This window comes from Terrapene carolina, unplaced genomic scaffold (assembly GCF_002925995.2).
Source record: "Terrapene carolina triunguis isolate 2854851 unplaced genomic scaffold, T_m_triunguis-2.0 Scaffold68, whole genome shotgun sequence".
NCBI classification, from domain to species: Eukaryota; Metazoa; Chordata; order Testudines; family Emydidae; genus Terrapene; species Terrapene triunguis.
In genome coordinates, this window is record NW_020664419.1 from 30,599,507 (window position 1) to 30,621,253 (window position 21,747).

At 40.0% G+C, this 21,747-nt stretch overlaps 1 protein-coding gene across 5 annotated transcripts in view; it reads right to left on the reverse strand.

The window, feature by feature from the left end:
* BRD1 (bromodomain containing 1) overlaps positions 1 to 21,747 on the reverse strand; it is a 109,916-nt gene that overhangs the window by 67,142 nt on the left and 21,027 nt on the right. For 4 of the 5 annotated variants that reach the window (XM_026648698.2, XM_026648696.2, XM_026648697.2 and 1 more), the window contains exon 3: positions 10,475 to 10,631. The exons of the other annotated variant lie outside the window; for it this stretch is intronic. In XM_026648698.2, coding sequence (XP_026504483.1) covers positions 10,475 to 10,631 — 157 coding nt within the window. The remainder of the gene's footprint in view (positions 1 to 10,474; positions 10,632 to 21,747) is intronic. 5 annotated transcript variants of the gene reach the window in all.

A 21,747-nucleotide genomic window follows, 5' to 3' on the forward strand; every position in this document is an offset into this window, starting at 1 on the left:
TAAATAATTGCCAGACTACATGCTTGAATGTACTTCAACTGAGCAACAGTCTTAGGCATCAGCAACCTCTCCTGTGCTTTTCTTTTCCAAACTGATGTAATTGCATTTGTTTCAACACCAAAAGAGTCTGCACAATTCAGTTCTCCTAGAAAGCAAAAATTTTAAAATTTCTTAACTTTTGCAACTAAGTTCACAGCCATATCATTATGTTATGTACATTTTTTGCATTGAACTGAATTAAATTATATCACTTCTACTTTTGATTAGAAGTTTATAAATATTTTAAATTTTTGCTGATTTCCTGCTATTAATCTGGACTTTATATACTGTGTCCCACATGCATTAAATTCTTCAGCAGGGTCCCCTGATTTCTACAGCATGTTGACATTTCTGTGGTATCTTCTGTGAATTCAAAAATGGAGTTTAAATGTATGGAGTGCAAAACTGAATAATACAGTCAGTACTCTATGTCTCAAATTATTGTATGTAATTTGAAATTAAAATCAAGCCTCCAATTTAATATTACTTTGCCATTTTACTCTGACATCAAATTTCTAACATGCCAAAGCAATTAGTTTTGCCAGCATATAAGTGCACTGCAAAGTATGCTGGCAGAAAGCAGGAAATTCTGGCAGCTAGATTTTAAGCATACTGGAAGGGTATGGGAGGCATTTTGGGGTTAATGCATTCGATAGTTGAGAGTTTGGTGCTGGGAAGGAGATGTATCTCCTTTTCCTTGTGGCTAGGGTGGAGGTGGCTTCTGGAGTGCAGAGGGGCCTGAAATACTAGTTCAACTATCCAATGACTCCAGACAACAGTCAGCTGCCCAAGAGATCCAATAACCACCACTTACAAATCTCTAACTTTGCATCCAACAGCTAGGAATAAACTCATTAGCTGGATGTTTCTGCTAAAATGATCACCTATGAAATCATTAACGGTGATATTTAAGTTATCTAATTAGGTTTCAAAATTAATACCACAATGACATGTATCAGAATATTTCACACCTCTTAGTGATTGTTTCAGGCTGTTTGTAGACAGCGCAGTTTACATTTGAAAGGTTATCTTTGCAGGCACAAGCCCATAAATATGAGAAAGATTTTTAATGTAAAGGAAGATTAGAGACTAGCAATAGCAGCCAGATTCTCTTTCAATAGGTAGATTCAGCAGCCAATTCCACAGAGGCAATATTTGTGGAAAACTGCTCTTCATATATTTCTATATTTTATTAGTAACAAAATATTCCTAAAGACGCTGATATAAACAGACTCCAAGAGAAGCATTAGGACACATCTACACTGCAAAAATAGATGACTCAGAGACCATGTTACACCATGCTTGTATTTTTAAGTCTGCAATGGGGAAGGGACCTAATACCATGTTGTGATTAAGTTGTATAACCAGACTAAAGTCTTTAACTCAGTCCCCACGCTCATGAAAACATAGAAATTGCCATACCAGGCCATAGAATAATTGAGATATCTTACACAGAGGCTAATACCATCTATTGGAAAGCAAAGTACAATAAACTTGAGGTCCATTATGGAATAAGGGAAGGTTCTTATTAACTCACATCAGGCTTTTGCCCTGAAATGTGAGCTCTTGCTTTTCCTTAGGAAAAGATGCAAACATTTTTATTTCACCAAATGTAACTGTGAATGGTCTCATTATTTACATAAACATTAATCCTTTTCTGAATCCTGATAAACTCTTAACCTCAATATTTTTAGAAACAATTTCCATGAGTTAATTATGTTGTGTAAAGACGTATTTTCTCCTTTTACTAGTTTTTAATTTGCTGCCTTTGAATGTTCCCTTGTTCCTGTACGATGAGAAAGATGACTATTTAGGGAGGGATGGGAAACTATAATGGCAGCTCTTTGCATATCACCAACTCTGCATGAGTAAACAGTCCCCATAAAGTAGGGAACAGGGATGCCTGCTTTTTGTGTATATATTTAAGACTGAATTTTGAACCTGAGATGATCAAATACAAATTAGGGATAAGCAGTTTCCCCTAAAGATTAAAATATCAGGAGACCATAAAAAAACCCCTAGGCCTACAATGAGATGTAATTTTGTGCACGTTAAATCCCATGATTTTAAATCAATATGATTTTGTAATGCCTGAAGTTGGTATTACTGTATGAATGAATACTGCAGTAAATAACTACAACTAATTACTACTCACAGCTCTTTTAGATAGCTAAAAGACAAAATTAAAAACAGCAAAGAACTCCACTCCTGCCCATTTATTTACAGTGGTATTTACGTTTCTATGGGTCTCACTGTGTACATTACATGTAGGTGTAAGCTCTTAAGGCTGGGGTCCATCTTTACATTGTGTGTGTGCAGTGCCTAGCACAATGGGGACCCAAATCATGATCAGGGCCTCTCTACACACTACCACAATCCAAATACTAAACAGCAAAATGGCAGTTTATTTTAATGCAACTGCTACTATTCTGCACAGGTATCAAAATGCCTGATGGCAAATAAAGGGATAGCCCCCCGTGAATTTGTGTTAAAGCAGGACGCTCAGGACAGGATACTGGCAGTAATTTAGATATTGGTCTAAGTATTTTAGAAATTGGTCACAAAAAGCATAGATGAAAGGGTGAATGTTACAGAAGGGCAGGAGGGACTTGGACCATGAAGTTCTGCCAAAGCACCCTACCCCTACCTTTTATGAAGCAGAACCTAAAAACCAATTTATAATTTTCCAAAACTCAGAGAAAGGGAAAAGACAGGCGAACTAGCTATTTTAAAACTTTAAATTTAAAAAGTAATTTATCACTGTAATTAACTGCCTCAAAAAGTCACTGCCACATCAAAATGTGATGATGCTTCATGGATTACAAGAGAGACTTAAGGAATCATGAAATTTTCTGCTGATTGTTGGACAAGGAATTGTCCAATTAAAAATAAATGACAGGAAGAGGAGGAGGGTGGGTAGTAGAGCACTTCAGGTGTCTCCCAAGCAGTACCCCCATTAAGGAGGTGGAAGATTTGGACCAGAGTCCAATTCAGAAGATAAAACTGCACTATCTACAGCAGCAGCTGATCTTGCCACAGGTACCAAAACATAATGATTAAAATAAGTCTGAACAGATGACCACGTTGCCGCTCTACAGCTGTCTGCAACTGGTACATCCTTAAGTTAGGCTATAGATGTAGGTAGTGCTCTTGCAGAACGTGCTATCACTCTTGAAGGGGGCTGAACTTGAGTTCTGTCACAACAAATCTTAATATAATCAGAGATCCATTTTGATAACCTGTGTTTCGAAATTACTGAACCCGTGTTTCTGTCCAACAATGGACATAAATAGTTTGGTCCTATCTAGGTAGAAAGCTAATGCCCTCCTGATATCTACTGGAATATGGTTTCTTGAATAGTCCCGGCACAGTTTTGGAAAAAAAAAAACCTGAGAGGTGAATGGTTTGATTAATATAAAATTCTGAGGACATCTTAGATAAAAAACTTGGGATAGGCCTGCAGCAACACTTTCTCTCTGGTGAATACCCTAAATGGGGTCTGCCATTAAGGCCCCCCAATTCTCCCACCCTTGGGGCAGAACAGATTGCTACCAGGAAGACTGTCTTCATTGATAAATCTAATAAAGAGCACATAGCTAGTGGCTTAAAAAGGTGTTTCATGAGACAATTAAGAACTAGGTTCAAGTCCTCGCTTGGAATAGGATCTGTGATTTATGGGGAGATATTCAATAAATCTCTTAGGAATTTTGCAATAGTTAGGTGAGCTAAGAGTGAAAAAAACCCTTTAGGTGTGTGAAAAGTTGTTACTGCTAAGTGAACCCTACTGGAATTCACAGAAAGTCCTGATGCTTTCAGTTCCAGTAGGTAATCCAATACCCTGCGAAGAGGAGAGTGAGTCAGCTAACAGAATACACCAAATACACCAAAGATAATATTTCCTTTTCTGGAGATAAGTATTTCTTATAGATTCTTTTCTACTATTTAATAAAACATGTACCTCTGACAAACAGGATCTCTCTATTCCACAGAACCTTTGAGGAACCATGCTTGGAGCCTCAGAATCTGCAGCCTGGGGTGAAATGCTCAGCCAGCATCCTGAGTCAGTAGGTGAGTCTCTTGTGGTTCTTACTGTATAGGGTGGACTTCGAGTTATATTGTCTGCCTCATTCATTAATGGTCTGCATGGCAATGGAATTCTGAGTTGGGTGAGAAACAGAAACTCCAGTTCCCTAGCTGGAACATCATACTTTGCAGGTAGGCGGTGCGGTAGCAGAGATTCACCAAACCATCTTAATGGCGCCACAAGAGCTTCATTGACTGTAATGGCAATCTTCATAGACTTCGAAGTGTGTAAAATATCTAGGAGTTTATGGTGGGACTCCTAAACCTCCTCTAAGGGAATCTGCAGCATGTTAGCAATCTACTTCATCAGTTCAAGAAAATGCCTGAACTCATCTGCCATAGAAGATGGTGGAGTTATAGAGTTTCATCAGGAGATGAGGAAGAAATATTAGTAAGAGGTACAACCTCCTTATTGGCCCTTGCTTCTTACAGGTCTGTTCCTCTGGGATAGGTGGTGGTAAAAGGGGTTGAGGAGAATGGGCTCGTCTCTGTTCCCTACGACGTTGCAAGGACCTCGATGTAAACTGTTGCTGACACAATGCCCACAGACCCCAACAAGGGCACTCCGGGGCCCAAAAGGCATAGGTGGAGGCAGCCACCTGTGTTCCTGCCAAATACATCAGTATAGAAGGGAAAGCGATCTGTTTTAGAATAGGATGGTGAACCTGTACCGAAATTTGAGTGTGTGATGAGTCCTTTCCCACATACTCTGAGGAGGAGGGGGATTGGGGAGGAGGGGAGTGAGTTGTTTGGCTTGAAGAATAGATGAGGGGGAGTGTGGTACCCTAGGTGATAAAGGAGTCAGTGACCAAGAGAGTCTTGATACTGACAAACCACAAGCGCTTGTTAACAGAGAAGGGGACTGGCTCAGAAGACATGATTAGACCCTTGGGTACCTAAATTCTAATATAAAGTTCTGTGTGGTGGGTTGCTGGGTTTTTTGAGGAGGGGGTTAGAAAAAACAAGGGTAACAATTGTTCCAACAACTATAACACTAAGGTAAGTAACAATAAGAGATCTGAGAAAAAGCTAAATATTAGAGAACAAGCCCATAGCAGACTCTGTCTTGGGCCAAAGGTAGATGAGAAGGGACAGAGTGGTTTGCCTGTGCAGACCCATATAGTCTCAGCACAGTGCCCAGAAAGGTGTGGGATATATGAGCAGGCCATACAGGTACTGGTACCAAAATTCTCTGAACAAAGGCACAGGCACACCTGAAGTTGAGCATCCACAGGGACACTATTTGAAAAAGAACCTTATATTCAGGTTTCTATTATTAGTCCTCTTCTATACTAGGTACTTTCAATCTAGGAAAACCATTTTAAACAACTTTAAAATGTTTGTATTTTCTCCTCCAACCTTATAGGTGCAGAAATAAAACTGACGCTATTGAAAATATTATAACCCTCTTTTGAGAGAGTTACTTTTGAATCTGAAGAAATAAAGGAACAAATAAAACGTCAATCTTTCTATTTCATTTCAAAACAATTAGAGGCTCATCATCTACCAAATATATTTCACAATCTGTTTGTATGGGATAGCTACTCCCCAAGGTGAAATGAAAAGAAAGTACACCTCTACCCCAATATAACGCTGTCCTCGGGAGCCAAAAAATCTTACCGCGTTATAGAATCATAGAATATCAGGGTTGGAAGGGACCTCAGGAGGTCATCTAGTCCAACCCCCTGCTCAAAGCAGGACCAATTCCCAACTAAATAGGTGAAACCGCGTTATATCGAACTTGCTTTCATCCGCCAGAGTGCACAGCCCCCCCCCCCCCCCGAGCACTGCTTTACCGCGTTATATCCGAATTCATGTTATATCGGGTCGCGTTATATCAGGGTAGAGGTGTATAACAAAGTTCTCATTCTCTTTTGTTGAGCATTAACTAAAATGGACCAATGGCCTCTTCAGTTGAAACAGCCTACATACAACCAATCTCAGTTTCTAATTAGAGTTCTTGTTTGTGGAATTTATTTTCAGATTAAATCTTAAGAATTTCAGTATAGGATTTTTTATTACACTGAGATTTTATCTTTGTTGGTTTCAGAGTAGTTGGTTAATCCTAAACTATGGAGGAAACGCTAAACCTATTTACAATTTTTTTTATACCAAATGATTATAAAGAGCAATATATATTGACATTTAGATGCTTAAAAGGGTACATACATTGTGGTACCCTGAAGATGCTTGTTAAATACTTAAAGTACAACCTGCACAACTTAAAAGTAAAAAAGCAGCTGTAGCAAAATGTGTTTAATACCGCCAGACAGGCAAGCTAAAGGGTCCCTGTTCAAGGGTTACAAATCAAGTTTTAAAAACTTATGTTTAATATACATCTTTATCTCAGTTAAATCTCCCCTTTAGGCTGTAGCAATCTGTTGATTGCCCTAATATTTGAGCACATTTTAAAAGAGAGAAGTGGCTCATTAAGATTAATCCATTATATTAAAATCACACCAATATTTTCTAATATTTGACTTTAAAATTTTGAACATAAGCATCCAGATTTCAGTGTTACGTTTTAAATCAAGCTGTTCCAACACATCCGTGTTTTTTAAGTGGATATGTTCCCCCTATCCCCCTCCCCCTCAGTTCTTAGTCAAGAATGGCTGAACCATGTTTTCATTAAGCTCAAAAAACAAAACATAAACCAACCAACTACACACTCACCTTTGGAGAAAGGCACAGAATTTTGTAGTTCTGCAGAATTTCAGTTTAGCAAGCAAAAGTTTTTGAAAGTGAGTCAGAAGAGGGGTTTAAAATGAAAACACTTCAACAATCTAAACTATAGATGCTTTCATTCTGCCAGTTATAATTCCATTATGTTACTCCTGGGGGAATTCTGTGACAAAAGTTGAAAAAGACTGTGCATAATATTTTAAAATTTTGCAAAGTTCTGCATATTTTATTTGTCAAAATAACACAATATAATCACACCAGTTTCAATTATTTTGGTAAATTATTTCAAAATGCCTGTCAGCAAGTATGTCTGTAACAATACAGACAACAAAAGAGATTCCCCAAGGAGTAGAGTTAAAGAAACCCTTATGACAACCCAGTTCCTGTTTCTCTGTTATGCTTTTGTTGGGCATCTCAGTATGGGTGTGTCACACTTGCCAGCTGGGCACATCTTGGGGCAAAACTCTGCCACTCCAGCCTCAGACAGACAGACACACACACACACACCCTCCCTCCCCCAGAGCCTTCTGCGGGGCACCCCGCAGCCCAGACACCCACATTCCTCCCTCCCAGAGCCCAGCTGTGGGGTGCCCCCGTCCCAGCTCAGCCACCCACACCCCCTACTGCCCAGAGCCCAGGGATCCAGAGAGAGAAACAGCCTGATGCTGGGTGCCAAGGTTGTACGGAGTTTCCTGCACACCACATCCTTCCTTCAGGACGTGCTGGGAACTGCAGCTGCCTGGAAACCTCCAGCTCCCCCTCTCCTTCTCCCTCTCCCCAGCAGTGTCCTGTATTTGTGAGCTGGAGAGTCAGACTCTGATGGGTCCAGCGGCCCCTAGTGATGGCCAGCAGCTCTGCAGCACCAATTCTGCCAGGAAAAATGAAATTCTGCGCAGAACATTAATTCTACACAAATTCTGCATTGCTCAATGGTGCAGAATTCCCCCAGGAGTACTATGCAGTACTTGCCAATTAATTTAAATTATTCACTGTTAAATTATGAAGTTTTAAAATGTGTGAATCGAGATGTCATCCCAAAAGCAGAATTATTTTGTATTTTCTTTCCCATCCACCAACTAATGGGGCCAACTTTTTCAGAAACAGAAGCCTAAAAAGCCTGAAGTCCATACTTAGGCACTTGCCCTGATTTTTAGACATGCTGGGCACACAAATAGCTCCCACTGAAGTCATTTTACAATTACTTGGGGATTTTTTTAGTTGCAAATATTTATGAATAACTAAGATTATACACAAATGACTTTTTTCATGTGTAACATTAGGTCTTCTGAGCTGGAATTTCTAATATTTAAAACTAGAAGATTACACAAGACTTTGATAGTTGTACAGTTTATCTGTTTTATAGTGCAATGAGCTATTAAATTTCTGACCCAATTTAGATTAGTGAGACATTATTCAAATAGCCTTCTATAGGAGCTTGATCCTTCACCCATTGACTTAAGTGGTGCAGGATCAGTACCTAGTTGTGTAGGTCAAAAATTCGAAATCTAAGATATTTAAAAAACTAAAATTACACATTTAAAAAATTCTACACAAGCAGAACAGGGAAGAAAGGAGAGAAGAGAAAGAAATAACTGGCTGATTTACATTCAATGTCAATTCTATCAGAGAACTTGTCAGTCTTATCAACCAGCTCTGTTACCTCTATAAATAACTACTTTGGATGTCACAATCCACAACAATGGGGTTTTCATAAAAGAAAAAGAGAAGAAACATGGGAGGGGGAGAAAGGGACAAAGAGAAGAACTAAGGAAGTGACAAAGCAACAATGATCATGATCACACACGCACACACACACACACCACCACCCCACAGGACAGGCTACCAGCGAGTGATATATTAGCAAATAATAGCACAGTATAAACACAGTGTTCTTGATGCACTGAGGGAAACTTTGAATTTAATTGTTATTTTATATAATCATAATTTAAATTTAAATGACAATATAAAATTATACTAAACTCTTCTGATCAGGAGTTCTTCATGAAAAGAGGACAACTTTAAAACTGAAGACTGCTTTATACCTATTATGGGGCTCACTTTTAAAAAAAGAGGACAAACTGAAAGAAACAGTCACATATTCTCAGCTCTTTTAAAAAAAGAGTGACTAAAAAACTCCTGCATTTTGATCCCTGCTGGCTGAAATCTGCACTACGTGAACCCTACTGAATCAGAGTGGGGCAAGGCTCTGCCATCATGATTCACATTGCAGGATGGGGCCTTAACTCATTTATAGAATCTACTAATGACTTAAAATTAGACACATTTTTAAGCACGTAAAGACCCAAGGTCAGGGTTATGTGTTATTCGCACAAGAGATGACAACCTCACAAACCCCTGAAACAAAGTACATGTTGCTTCCTACTCCTGATTAGGACCCTGAATTGGATGGCAAAGGGTAATATTTTTTTCTTTTGTTTTTCACGAACTTCATTTTCTAAATATATTTATAATTTTAAGTCAACCTAAATGTGGTTTTGCTAAGGTGCAATTGTGCAGAAAGCCAGTACAATTGTATAATTTTAGTCCCACTTAAGGAATCATAAAATGGTTTCAGAACAGTGCTTCTATATCATGATGCCAACTTTTACCAACCTAGCACTAAAAATTTCCCAAATCTGGTGAAAAATTCCCAGACAGAGTTTTTTACAGTGCTTCTATATCCTGGGAAATTTCCCAACACCTGGGAATTTGTGAGTAAAATGTTTCAACTTGGGAAATTGGAAATTTTCATTCAAAACATTTTACTCAAAAATTCCCAGATTCTGGGAAATTTCCCAGGATACAGAAGCACTGTTTCAGAAGGATTGAATGGTACACAGATCTCTGTTGGGTTCTCTACACTGGGGGGAATTTCACCCAGGACAATTTATGGTTTAATTCTGCTGCCACCAAACACCAGGAGCAGGAGAAAACCTTTGGAATTTAAAAAAGTTTCAGGCCGTTTATAATACCTCGATTTTACATAGCACTTTTCATCCCCATAGATCTCAAATCACTTTACAGAGAACATCAGTATCATTATCCCCATTTACGAATCAGGAACTGAGATACAACGCGGGGAAGTGATTTGCCCAAGGTCACCGAGCAATGCAGTAGCAGAGCTGGAGAATGAACCTGAATTGTCTCCTGAATGCCAGTCCAGTGCTCTAATCACTAGGCTACCCTGCCTTCCCCCGTCTGTAAAATATACCCCCAAAAGCTTTCCTTATTCTCTTTTCCAGTTGGCAACCACTGAATTTGCTTCATGTGTTTTCAATTGATATTAAAATAAAAAATTATTTTTGGGTCTTATTGGTGTACCATAGGTGTAAAACACTCAGACCCCGGTAATGAATGAGATATAATAACCTGAGTATTATTATAGATGATGTTCTAAGAGTTGGTGAACAGTATTTCCCTGCTACAACATGCCCAAGATAAATACAAAAAATACTTTTGTACATCTAATGAGTCCTAAAAAAATATTTGTCAAGACTCAATTATCTTAAATTAGAATTCAGAGGATATTATTCATCAGGTGATAATTGAAAGGAAAATCAAATTTTATGCAAAGCTAGTTTCCTAGAATTTTTTTTTTTTGGTGTTTTCTTTACAAAATGAAATTAAAAGACTTGAAATCTGTGTTTTGAGTAAAAAGTGTGCTACGTACCTGTTGTATGTTTCTTTGTGACTGTAAACTGGATTGCAGCCTTCTCAACAGAGGAACACCATTCCTAGACAGTCTTTTAAGTAACCAGTAACTGTGTACTCTTTCAACAAACTGCTTCTTCCGTTGAATGGCCACCTGATTCATAATTTTATTTAATCTAAAATGTGGAAAAACTGAAAGTTTAATTTTTGCAGCAAAGCATCAAACAAGTTTTTGGTTATGGAAATTAAATATCAGAATTTTCATTTCTATCAAGATATTTTGTATACTACAACAATATGGCACTAACATTTATTATAAAATCTCTTTGGACTATATTGCTCTTGGTGCAATTTTATCTGATCGCTAAAATAAATAAAACCTTTAACAGCAGCTACTCAACATTTTAGTTTCTATCAAATTACACAATATGATACTAATATATGAAGATGTGTAAATTTTTATGAGTTACTAACCCAGGCATAAAAAAAATGCTCTCAGATTAAATTTGACAGTAAAATCTCAGCAGTAGATTTTTTTTTTTTAAGGTTGATATTTAATCCTAAACCCCTGTAATTAATTTTTAGGGCCCTAAAGCCCTATACAAATTTTCAGATGAAAGTTTTGTGTATTCATTACTTACTATTTTATGTGTTTAGTTAATTTTTTTTAAAAGTAGTATTTTTAGTTTTTTCTAAAAATTTAAAATGCACCTTAGATATTAAAATGTCAACAACAACAAAAACCCTCCTCTAGATTTGTTTTTTCTTAAGTGCCTAGAAGAGAGACTTTTCTGAAGAAAAAAGCAATTTGAAAATTAAAATATCAGAACACTGATGCCATAGCAGTGCGCACACAGCCTCAGTGGAACGTATGTAAACATAGGAGCTCCAAGACTGGGTCATCAAATAGCAATTATGGGACACTTTCTAAAGGTAAAAAAACCAAGCATTTTAAAGGATTCTTAAAAGAGAACAATGTATTTCGTTCAGTTCAATAGTCTTAAACTAAAAGTTAGGCATTTCTTAGTGGATAATCCGTGTAATGTATTTACAAAGAAGTTAATAAATGTAAAAGAACAGTTTACTCACCTTCTGCTCCACTTCAGGTACGCATGTGCCGCTTGAGCCCTTGATCGGAGATTTTCCATTAGCAGCATCCGTTCGGCCTGCACATGCACTCTAGACAACCCTGTGCCACGAGGGTACATAGGGCTGTGTGGGCAAACTGCCCTCAGTTCCTTCTCTAGCCAAACATCCAGCAATGACAGTCCAAAGCAGAGGGGACGGAGGGTGAGTAGCGGAGCACCCACAGGGACACACACCTCAAAGAACCACAGTTACTGCACAAGGTGCGAAACCTTTTCTTTTCTATGAAGTGTCCCGATGGGTGCTCCACTTCAGGTGACTCCCCAACAGTATCCTCACATGGAGGAAGACGCTTCAGAATCAAGTCCAGGACTGAAAATAATATAACAGAACCAAGTTCCGCACCAGATCTGATGGAGTGAACCAAGGCACAGAGTTTAGAAAACGTATGCACTGAAGCCCATGTAGCAGCTCTGCATATCTCAGAAACTGGAACATTTCTGAGTAACGCTGTGGAAGTTGCTTGTGCTCTGGTAGTGTCCTATTATCCTTTGGGAAGGCAAAACACCAGCTGCATTGTAGCAAGCAGTAATACATCCAGAGATCCATCTCAACTGTCCTTTGAAGAGATTGTGGACCTCTTTGAACTTTCTGCACTGGAGACAGAGTCTAGGTAATTTCCAAAATTGCTTGGTACTATCCAGATAAAAGGCTGATGCCCATTGTACATCTAACATATGAAAAAAAGTCCCCTGCTGACATTTATGTGGTTTAGGGGGAAAAAATACAGATAGATGGATAGAATAGGGTGCTCCCAACCTAACAGTGATGTATTCATTGTCACAGTTATTGCTGGAACTGGGCAGATGAAAAGGATACCTGCACAAACTTTGTGCTGATCTTTCCACCAATCCAGGGAGTTCCTCACCTGGCAGGAAACTGTGACCTATTTGTCCAACTTAACTCTGGGTGAGGAATAGGACTTCATGAACCAGCCTTGAAAGTAGCCAAGGCGTAATCCTGCATGCTTGGTCACGAAGGTGCAAGCTACCACACGACCCAGGAGCTGCAAGCCATTCCTTACTATAATACTAGGGCTTCCCTGAATTGTCCAAACCAGATTCAACAAAGTTATCAATCTGTCTGCGGGAAGGAAGTCCCTAGCTGCCAACAAATCCAAATATACCCCATGGAATTGTATTCTCTGTACCGGGGCTAACTTGGATTTCTTTACGTTTAGTTGGAGACCCAACTCCTGGAAGAGGGAGAGACCTGTCTGGGTGTAAGTTAGTATGGCTTCATAAAATTGGCCCTTATGTAACCAGTTGTCGAGATATGGGAAAACTAAAATTGCTTCTTACAAAGGTAAGAAGCCAATCCTGCTAACCCCTTCGTGAACACCCTTGGGGCTAAAGAGAGATCTAGACAGAACCAAACAATTTCGGAAATCACCTAGACACTTTGTCACCAACGTAGGAAGATCAAAGGGGTCCACAATCCCTTCAAGGGACTGCTAAGATGGACCTCTGGTGTGTTACTGCTTGCTACGATGAAGCTGGTGTTTTGCCTCCCCAAAGGATAATAGCACGCTATACCAGATCACGAGTATTCAGTAATGAAAATGATCCTGGCCCATGGTGAAGCACAGGTATCTGCTGTGTGCCAGAATCACTATCTGGAACTTTTCAGACTTTACAAATTTGTACAGTCGTCTTAGCTCCAAGATGGGTCTCCACTTTCCAGCCTTCTTTGGCATGAGAAAATGGAGTAAAACCCTTTCCCTTGAGGGGATGGGACTGGTTCTATTGCTCCTAAACAAAGCAGGGAGTGCACTTCTTGACTTAATATAGTCTTGTGAGAAGGGTCCCTGAAGAAGGATGGAGAAGGGGGATGGATGTGGAGGGATGTGAAATGGATGGTGTAGCCCAATGTTATAACATCCATGACTTGTTGTAATACACTGCCAGGCCTATTGGAAATGAAGTCTCCTGAAGTGGGGAAGGAGGCAAAAGGTTGCAGCTTGCAAACTAGAAGTGAGGAAGAAGTCGAGCCCTCAACCAATCTGTCAAAATTATTGTTTTGATAATGACTGGGTACTAGGTGAAGGAGGGTAAGAAGTTCTTTTCCTCTGGAATCTGTCTTTTTCTAGCAGGTTCAGTGGCTCTGTGCAAACCAGAGTACTGAGTTGAGTGCAATCTCTGGGCAGTCTGAGACCTGCTAAATCTCCTCGTTTGTAGGAGTGTATATATCCAGAGACCTCAATGTGGCCCTGGAGTCCTTCAGTGTGTGCATGGACCCATCCATAGCTCCCAAGAAAAGCTATGGGAGGTCCTCAACCACATTCTGAGACTCTCTCAGGAATCTCGCCAACTGGAGCCATGACACCCTGCACATGAGTGCAAGACAAGAAGTAATTCTTCCACTCTACTCAGCACTGATAAGGCCTCAACTTGAGTACTATGTCCAGTTCTGGGCATCACACTTCAGGTAAGATCTAGATAAACCGGAGAAAGTCCAGAGGAGAGCAACAAAAATGAGTGCAAAACATGACCTATGAGGAAAGATTGAAAAAATTTGATTTATTCAGTCTGGAGAAGACTGAATGGGGACTTCAAGTATGTAAATGGCTGTTATAAAGGACGATAAATTGTTCTCCTTAATCACCAAGGAAAGAAGTAATAATGGGCTTAAACTGCAGCAAGGGAGATTTAGGTTAGCTATTAGGAAAACTTCCTAACTGTAAGAGTAGCTAAGCACTGCAACAAATTATCTAGGGAGGTTGTAGAATCTCTGCCATTGGAGGTTTTAAGAACAGGTTAGACAAACACCTGTCAAGGATGGTTTAGAATAGATAATACTCAGTCCTGCCTCAATGCAGGAGACAGGACTAGATGACCTATCAAGGTCCCTTCCAGTTCTACATTTCTATGATTCTATGACAACTGCTATGGAGATGAATCTAGCAGCAGTGTTCATGGCACCCAAGGATGCTTGGAGAGAGGTTTTGGCTAAAGACTCTACTTAATGATGACCTGGAATTGTTCTCTATGCTCCTGTGGAAGATGTACATAAAGGATGCAAATTTGTTGTAATTCATGTAGTCATACTTGGCCATTGTTGCCTGATAGTTTGCCATCCGAAACTCAAAGGTCCTGAGGCCGCCTTCCGTCCATGAAGGTTTCACCTTTCCTGGTCCTTGGCATAAGGAGCAGACCTGGAGTAATGCTGTCTACCCTGCCTGTTTGCAGCAGCATCCACCACCAGAGAATTAGTTTGGGTGTGGGAAAACAAAAATTCTGAGTCCCTACGGGGCGAAATAATATTTCTTATATGCCAGTTTACAAGTTGGTGGTATGGTGGCAGGAGTCTGCCACACAGTCTTGGCTGGATCCAGGAGCACTTCATTAATAGGTAACACAACCTGGATAGGTGTCACTGACTGAAAAATGTCCAGGCGCTTGTGGTGTGAGTCTTTAACCTCCTCCACTGGTATCTGGATGGTGTCTGGTAACCCTCTTTGCAAGGTCCTGGAATTGACGAGAATCGTCGGCCATCGATGGTGGCAGAAGCGTGACTGTCTCGTCCAGCGATGAAGACAAAATCAGAAGGGGTAGGATCTTTGTCCGCCCTAGCCTCCTGTTCCACAAAGGTTTCCTTGTGTTGGGGGTTTGCTGGAGAAGATTGTTTGACCCTAGTTTCCTGGTGCAGTGAAGCCAAATGTCTGGCAAACTGCTGCTGATATGCCGCGCAAGGAACTCACTTGGAAATTGGGAAGGCCCATAGAGGAGAGGAGATGGCACCCAGGACTGATCCCACCATCCCTGATGTGGGCAAGGATCTTCCCCTTCTCAGTTGAGACCTTAGCTGAAGTTGGAGGGTCACTGAACCACTTCGGAGACAGACATACATGGGGGTATCCTGACCTGACCTGGAACGGTCAAAGGGAATGCTCCATCAGCAGCAGCTTCAGTTTGGTCTCCCAAGCTCTAGATTTTAGAGCCAGGACAAAGTTACACTTTTGGGAGATATGGAACTCCTCCAAGCAACTGGTACACTCAGAGTGGCCGTTGTTGATTGGGAGAGCCTCCCAACAAGAGAGGCAGCATTTGAAACCTGGCAAGCCAGGCCTACTCATCCAAGCCAAATAATCTTGAAACCTCTCAACTATCTAATTAATTCTATACTAACAAACAACTAAAACACTAAACACTAAACAACTACAAAACATGCTGAGACATGCACAAGTTGGATCCCTTAGAGCTCTGTCTCAGGCCAAGTTGGTAGAGAAGGAACAAAGGGTAGTTCACCTATGCAGCCCTTTGCACCCTTGGACTGCAGCAGAAGGTTGGATAGAGCACATGTGTGGGTCAGACAGACACTGCTAACAGAAAAATCTCCAATCAAGGGCTTGAGAGGAGCATATGTACCTAAAGTGGAGCACCCATAGTGACACTACTCAAAGAAGAAGTTGTAGTTTCACCCACTGCCAGTGGTAATCAGTTTAGCAAGTGAGTTAATTTCTCAGTGTCAGACCTCTATCCAAGTCTAGCTCACTTTTGACGCGCTGAAAGATTATTAATTTATCTGTAACCACTGTTCTCTGAAAATAATCAAAAGAGATCCCCAACTTTTAGGCCTACTATTGCATGCAAATGAGATGGGAACACACAAAATTCTAAAGCTGTTCATGCAAACAGGTGCTGTTTTATTTGAGTCCCTGCAACGGAACGCAAAAGCTTTACAAAGCTCTAACCACAGTTCCCTTCTGCGTGGGAGGTAAAATAATAAAGGGTTACAGAAACCTCATCTCTGTGGGAAGGAGTGTAAGAGTGAATGGAAACATGTTAACTTTCTCTTCAGTAAGATATTATAACAAATGTCCAGCCATCGAGAGTAAAACACTCTAAGGATGTTTGAATAAAACAAAATATTGCAACAAGCGGTAGCAACTGCAGAAAAGGTGTTTGTTTGATTTTGTACATGAGTATTAAAAATTACTTTAGTAGAGGTATAAGATACCTGCATATATTTTGTTTTTGTTTTTCTGTTAATGTAAAGAATGAGACAGTTCTTTAACAACAAAAACAAAAGACAGGAAATGCCAAAACTAAAAACTAAGGTTACAAAAGCTTGGGCCTGGGAAGAGGTCCTGTATCTCTGACAGACAAGCCAAATTATCTGGAATCTATGGGTAAAATTTTCAGAAGTGCTAAAGCAATTTAGGCTCCTAAGTCCCAGTGACATTTAATGACTAATTATATGCAACTTAAATGCTCTTGAAAATTTTACTTTAAATGAAAGCAATACTGCTAGGCAAGCATGTAGAAATGTGGCTGCTTTGCAAGTCTCCTGGATATGGGGGGGGGGAGGGGAAACGGATGACCCTGAGGGAAAATCAGAGGCTGGCTGCCATAACAGACTTTTCTGATATGGAATAGGCTTTAAGACCATACTAAGCTGATAAGCAACACAGTAAAAGATACAATTAAATAACTGCTTTGACATGGTTCTCATGCAGACAGAAAAACCTATTCAACTGAGTCAAAAATCTGGGTCAAAACAACACCAACTTGAAGACACCCAAGCAACCACAGCTTGAGCTGCTTGTGTGATCAGATGTGGTGAGACTAAACCACAAAATCCTTATCAGGTTTAAGGGGACTACTGGATTCTTGCAGCATTTGTGTCTCCCAAGCTTAGCCAGGACATTTGCTATCAAAGGTAACAGAAAGCAGTATACAACAGCTTCCCTTCACAGTGAGTAAAAAGGAGTAATTTGGCAGTGCAAGATCTTCTCAATGGCTTATGCAAACAAATCACAGGCCATTCAGATGTTTCAACCATTTATTTCCATCACGTTCCTGCTCAGAACAGATATGGACCACTAACCCTCAGTTTGTGTTTCCATTACCAGTAAAGCATAGCCCAGAGGTCGGCAACCTCTGGCACGTGGCTCGCCAGGATAAGCACCCTGGCGGGCTGGACCAGTTGGTTTACCTGCCGCCTCTGCAGGTTCGGCCGATCGCAGCTCCCACTGGCCGCGGTTCGCCGTTCCAGGCCAATGGGGGCGGCGGGAAGCAGCGCCAGCCGAGGGATGTGCTGGCCGCGGCTTCCCGCAGGCCCATTGGCCCGGAGCGGCGAACCGCGGCCAGTGGGAGCCATGATCGGCCGAACCTGCGGAGGCGGCAGGTAAACAAACTGGTTGCTGACCCCTGGCATAGCCTGTCTTTGACAGGGAGAAGAGGAGAAAAAAAAAAAAAAAGAAAGAGAGAGAGAACCTAATTAGCTATGTGACCATTTGGAACACCTTGTGGAACTCTTCTCAATCCTAGAGACTCTCAGGACTTCCACCATGGTAATTGTGATCCAAATCTTCTCTACTTGGTCGCAGAAAACATAGTGGACCAACCGTCCATTTGAATCAGGCCCTCCTTTTAGGATAGCAGGTTTATGAAAGTCCTTGTGCATTAAGGAATAGCTGCAGCCACAAAATATTTAGTTCCTGAAGAGACTAAGGACCAAATTTCCAGCAGTGCCGGATATCTGGAACAGTTATAATAGCTAATGGGAGCTGCAGATACACATTTTCCTAGGCAGAATGTTCTTGATCATGTTCAAGGTAATAAGTTGAGATGTGTGTGTACTACAGTTGTCTTTGGGGGAACAAACCAAGACTTATCTTTAACTCTAGTGGCTCCAGAACCCCAACGGTAGTATAGAATGGTTGGAACCCTTCCAAGATATTGTCCTTGACCTGCATATCAGAATACAGTTGCAAGACGAATTCAGTTTTATCCTGTGGATGTCACTAGTGCATAAGTGTGACAAATTACAGCCACAAGATAAACTGCATACAGACCATGATTCAAGAAAGCACTTAACTATGTGCAGTCCTATTCAGCAAAGCAGTTATGCACATATGTATGCCCCACTAATTTCAGTGGACAAAAACAAACACATACTTAAATGCCATTCTTGGACAGGAAAATTTCTGCCACTGATCCATCTCAGCTAGGACTACTGCTAACATTTCAAACCTCTTGCAGCTTCTAAACTGCCATTTTTCATAAACAATCTGCTCAAATAAGTTTCATGGATTCACCGCCCCCACCCCCAACATATTCCAGAAGCAAACAGTGTATACAGCATCGGAAAGCTGGGAGTTTGCTATACCAGTACTCCTAGTGTAAATGCAGCTTATACCAGCAAAAGAGTGCTTTTATTGATGTAGCCTTGCATCAGTTCCCAGCTATATCAGCAAAAGCACTTTTTTGCCAGTATAACTGTGTACACACTAGGACTTTTACTGATATAAAAATTAGAGCGGTCAAGTGATTAAAAATTAATCGTGATTAATCACGTTGTTAAACAATAATAGAATACTATTTGTTTAATTATTTTTGGATATTTTCTACATTTTTGAATATAGTGATTTCAATTACAACACAGAATACAAAGTGTACAGTGCTCACTTTATATTTATTTTTATTACAAATATTTGCACTGTAAAAAACAAAAGAAATACTATTTTCAATTCACCTAATTTAAGTGCTGTAGTGCAATTTCTTTATCATAAAAGCTGAACTTACAAATGTCAAATTATGTACAAAAAATAACTGCATTCAAAAATAAAACAATGTAAAACTTTAGAGCCTACAAGTCCACTCAGCCCTGCTTCAGCCAATTGCTCAAACAAGTTTGGTTACATTTGTAGGAGATAATGCTGCCCGCTTCTTGTTTACAATGTCACCTGAAAGTGAGAACAGGCGTTCGCATGGCACTGTTGTAACCAGCGTTGCAAGATATTTACGTGCCAGATGCGCTAAAGATTCATATGTCCCTTCATGCTTTAACCACCATTCCAGAGGACATGCATCTGATGACGGGTTCTGTTCGAGAACAATCCACAACAGAGCAGACCGATGCATGTTCATTTTCATCATCTGAGTCAGATGCCACCAGCAGAATGTTAATTTTCTTTTTTGGTGGTTTGGGTTCTGTAGTTTCGGCATCTGAATCTTGCTCTTTTAAGACTTCTGAAAGCACACCTCGCCCCTCTCAGATTTTGGATGGCACTTCAGATTCTTAAACCTTGGGTCGAGTGCTGTAGCTATTTTTAGAAATCTCACATTGATTCCTTCTCTGCATTTTGTCAAATCTGCAGTGAAAGTGTTCTTAAAATGAACAATATGTGCTGGGTCATCATCCAAAACTGCTATAACATAAAATATGTGGCAGAATGCGGGTAAAACAGAGCAGGGGACATACAATTCTCCCCCAAGGAGTTCAGTCACAAATTTAATTAACGCACTTTTTTTTAAATGAACATCAGCAGCATTGAAGCATGTCCTCCGGAATGGTGGCTGAAGCATGAAGGGACACACAAATGTTTAGCATATCTGGCACTTAAATACCTTGCAATGCTGGCTACAAAAGTGCCATTTGAACACCTGTACTCACTTTCAGGTGACATTGTAAATAAGAAGCAGGCAGCAGTATCTCTTGTAAATGTAAACAAACTTGTTTGTCTTAGTGATTGGCTGAACAAGAAGTAGGACAGAGTGGACTTGTAGGGTCTAAAGTTTTACATTGTTTTGTTTTTCAGTGCAGTTAGATTAAAAAAAAAATCTACATTTCTAAGTTACACTTTCACGATAGAGATTGTACTACGGTACTTATATGAGGTGAATTGAAAAATACTATTTATTTCGTTTATCATTTTTACAGTGCAAACATTTGTAATAAAAAATATAAAGTGATTACTGTACTCTTTGTACTCTGTGTGGTAATTGAAATCAATATATTTGAAAACGTAGAAAAACATCCAAAAATATTTAATAAATTTCAATTGGTATTCTATTGTTTAACAGTGTGATTAATTGCGATTAATTTTTTTAAATCACAGTTAATATTTTTGAGTTAATCGCATGAGTGAACTACGATTAATCAACAGCCCTAATAAAAATGCGCCGGGGGGGGGGGAGGGGGGAGAGACACCATAGCCCTAACCAACATTACTATACTAACAGAAGTTTCAAGTGTAGACCAGGCCTCACAGAAATGTAGGGGTAGGAGATTAATGGGAAGAGTGCTCATGCAGGCATTAAAAGTGCATGATAAAACATAAATTTTTCCTCTGATCTGGAAGAATCTCTGCAGGAAAGGCAGGTCAATCTCCACATTTGTGCAAATCTTGACCTCTGTTCTGAGACTGCTGACAAGGGTGCCAAATATGTTAACGTTACTATGGGGCATCCCATCCCTGAAGAACCGAACGTGTATATTATAGATAAAAACAAACTTCAACATTCAGTATCCTAAAGCCTTTCTGTATTGTTTACCTCTTATAGAGTTGTAAAAGGAAAGTAGCTCTGTTCCATTAGTTTCAGTAGCCCTCCATGTATAATAGGACCAGATTTTGAGGTTCCGAGTTGTTGTTCTAGATAGAAACCAATAGCATAAATGCATGTGCTAATATTTTCTAAAGCAGGGGTTCTCAAACTGGGGGTCGAGACCCCTCGGGGCGGTTATTACATGGAGGGTCGCGAGCCATCAACCTCCACCCCAAACCCTGCTTTGCATCCAGCATTTATAATGGTGTTAAATATATAAAAAAGTGTTTTTAATTTATAAGGGGGGTCGCACTCAAAGGCTTGCTATGTGAAAGGGGTCACCAGTACAAAAGTTTGAGAACCACTGTTCTAAAACTATTTTGTTTGACTGCTACCTTTAATTTCTTGAGTTTCCCCTGGCAGGCCCCCTGCTAGTTTCCCCTTTCCTGGGCTCCACTCCAAAACCACAAAGATGTTTAAACATTTTCACAACTGTTATACTTGTTTCACAGCCTTACAGTTCTGCTTGCAGTCTAAGTATTGTGACGTTACTATAACTGTGGAACTGGGATATACTGAAGTCCTACTCATAATTTTTCATTTGGGGATTTACCTAATGGTTGTCAATGGGAGCTGCACATTTATTGCATCTGCATGACAGAGCCCAAACAGGGAAGTTAAGCTGTAAGTGAATTTTGGCTTGAAAACAATTGCATCCAGAAAAGGATTTTGGTTTTGTTTGATTTTTTTGAAGTGTTTGAAACACTGTAACTTAGGTAGATGCAGCTAAAGGACAGGTTTCTTTCTAATGAGGATAATTTCTTTATTAAATTATGTTTTCATGGACTGCTTGGCCTCCCAATGGCAATCTCAC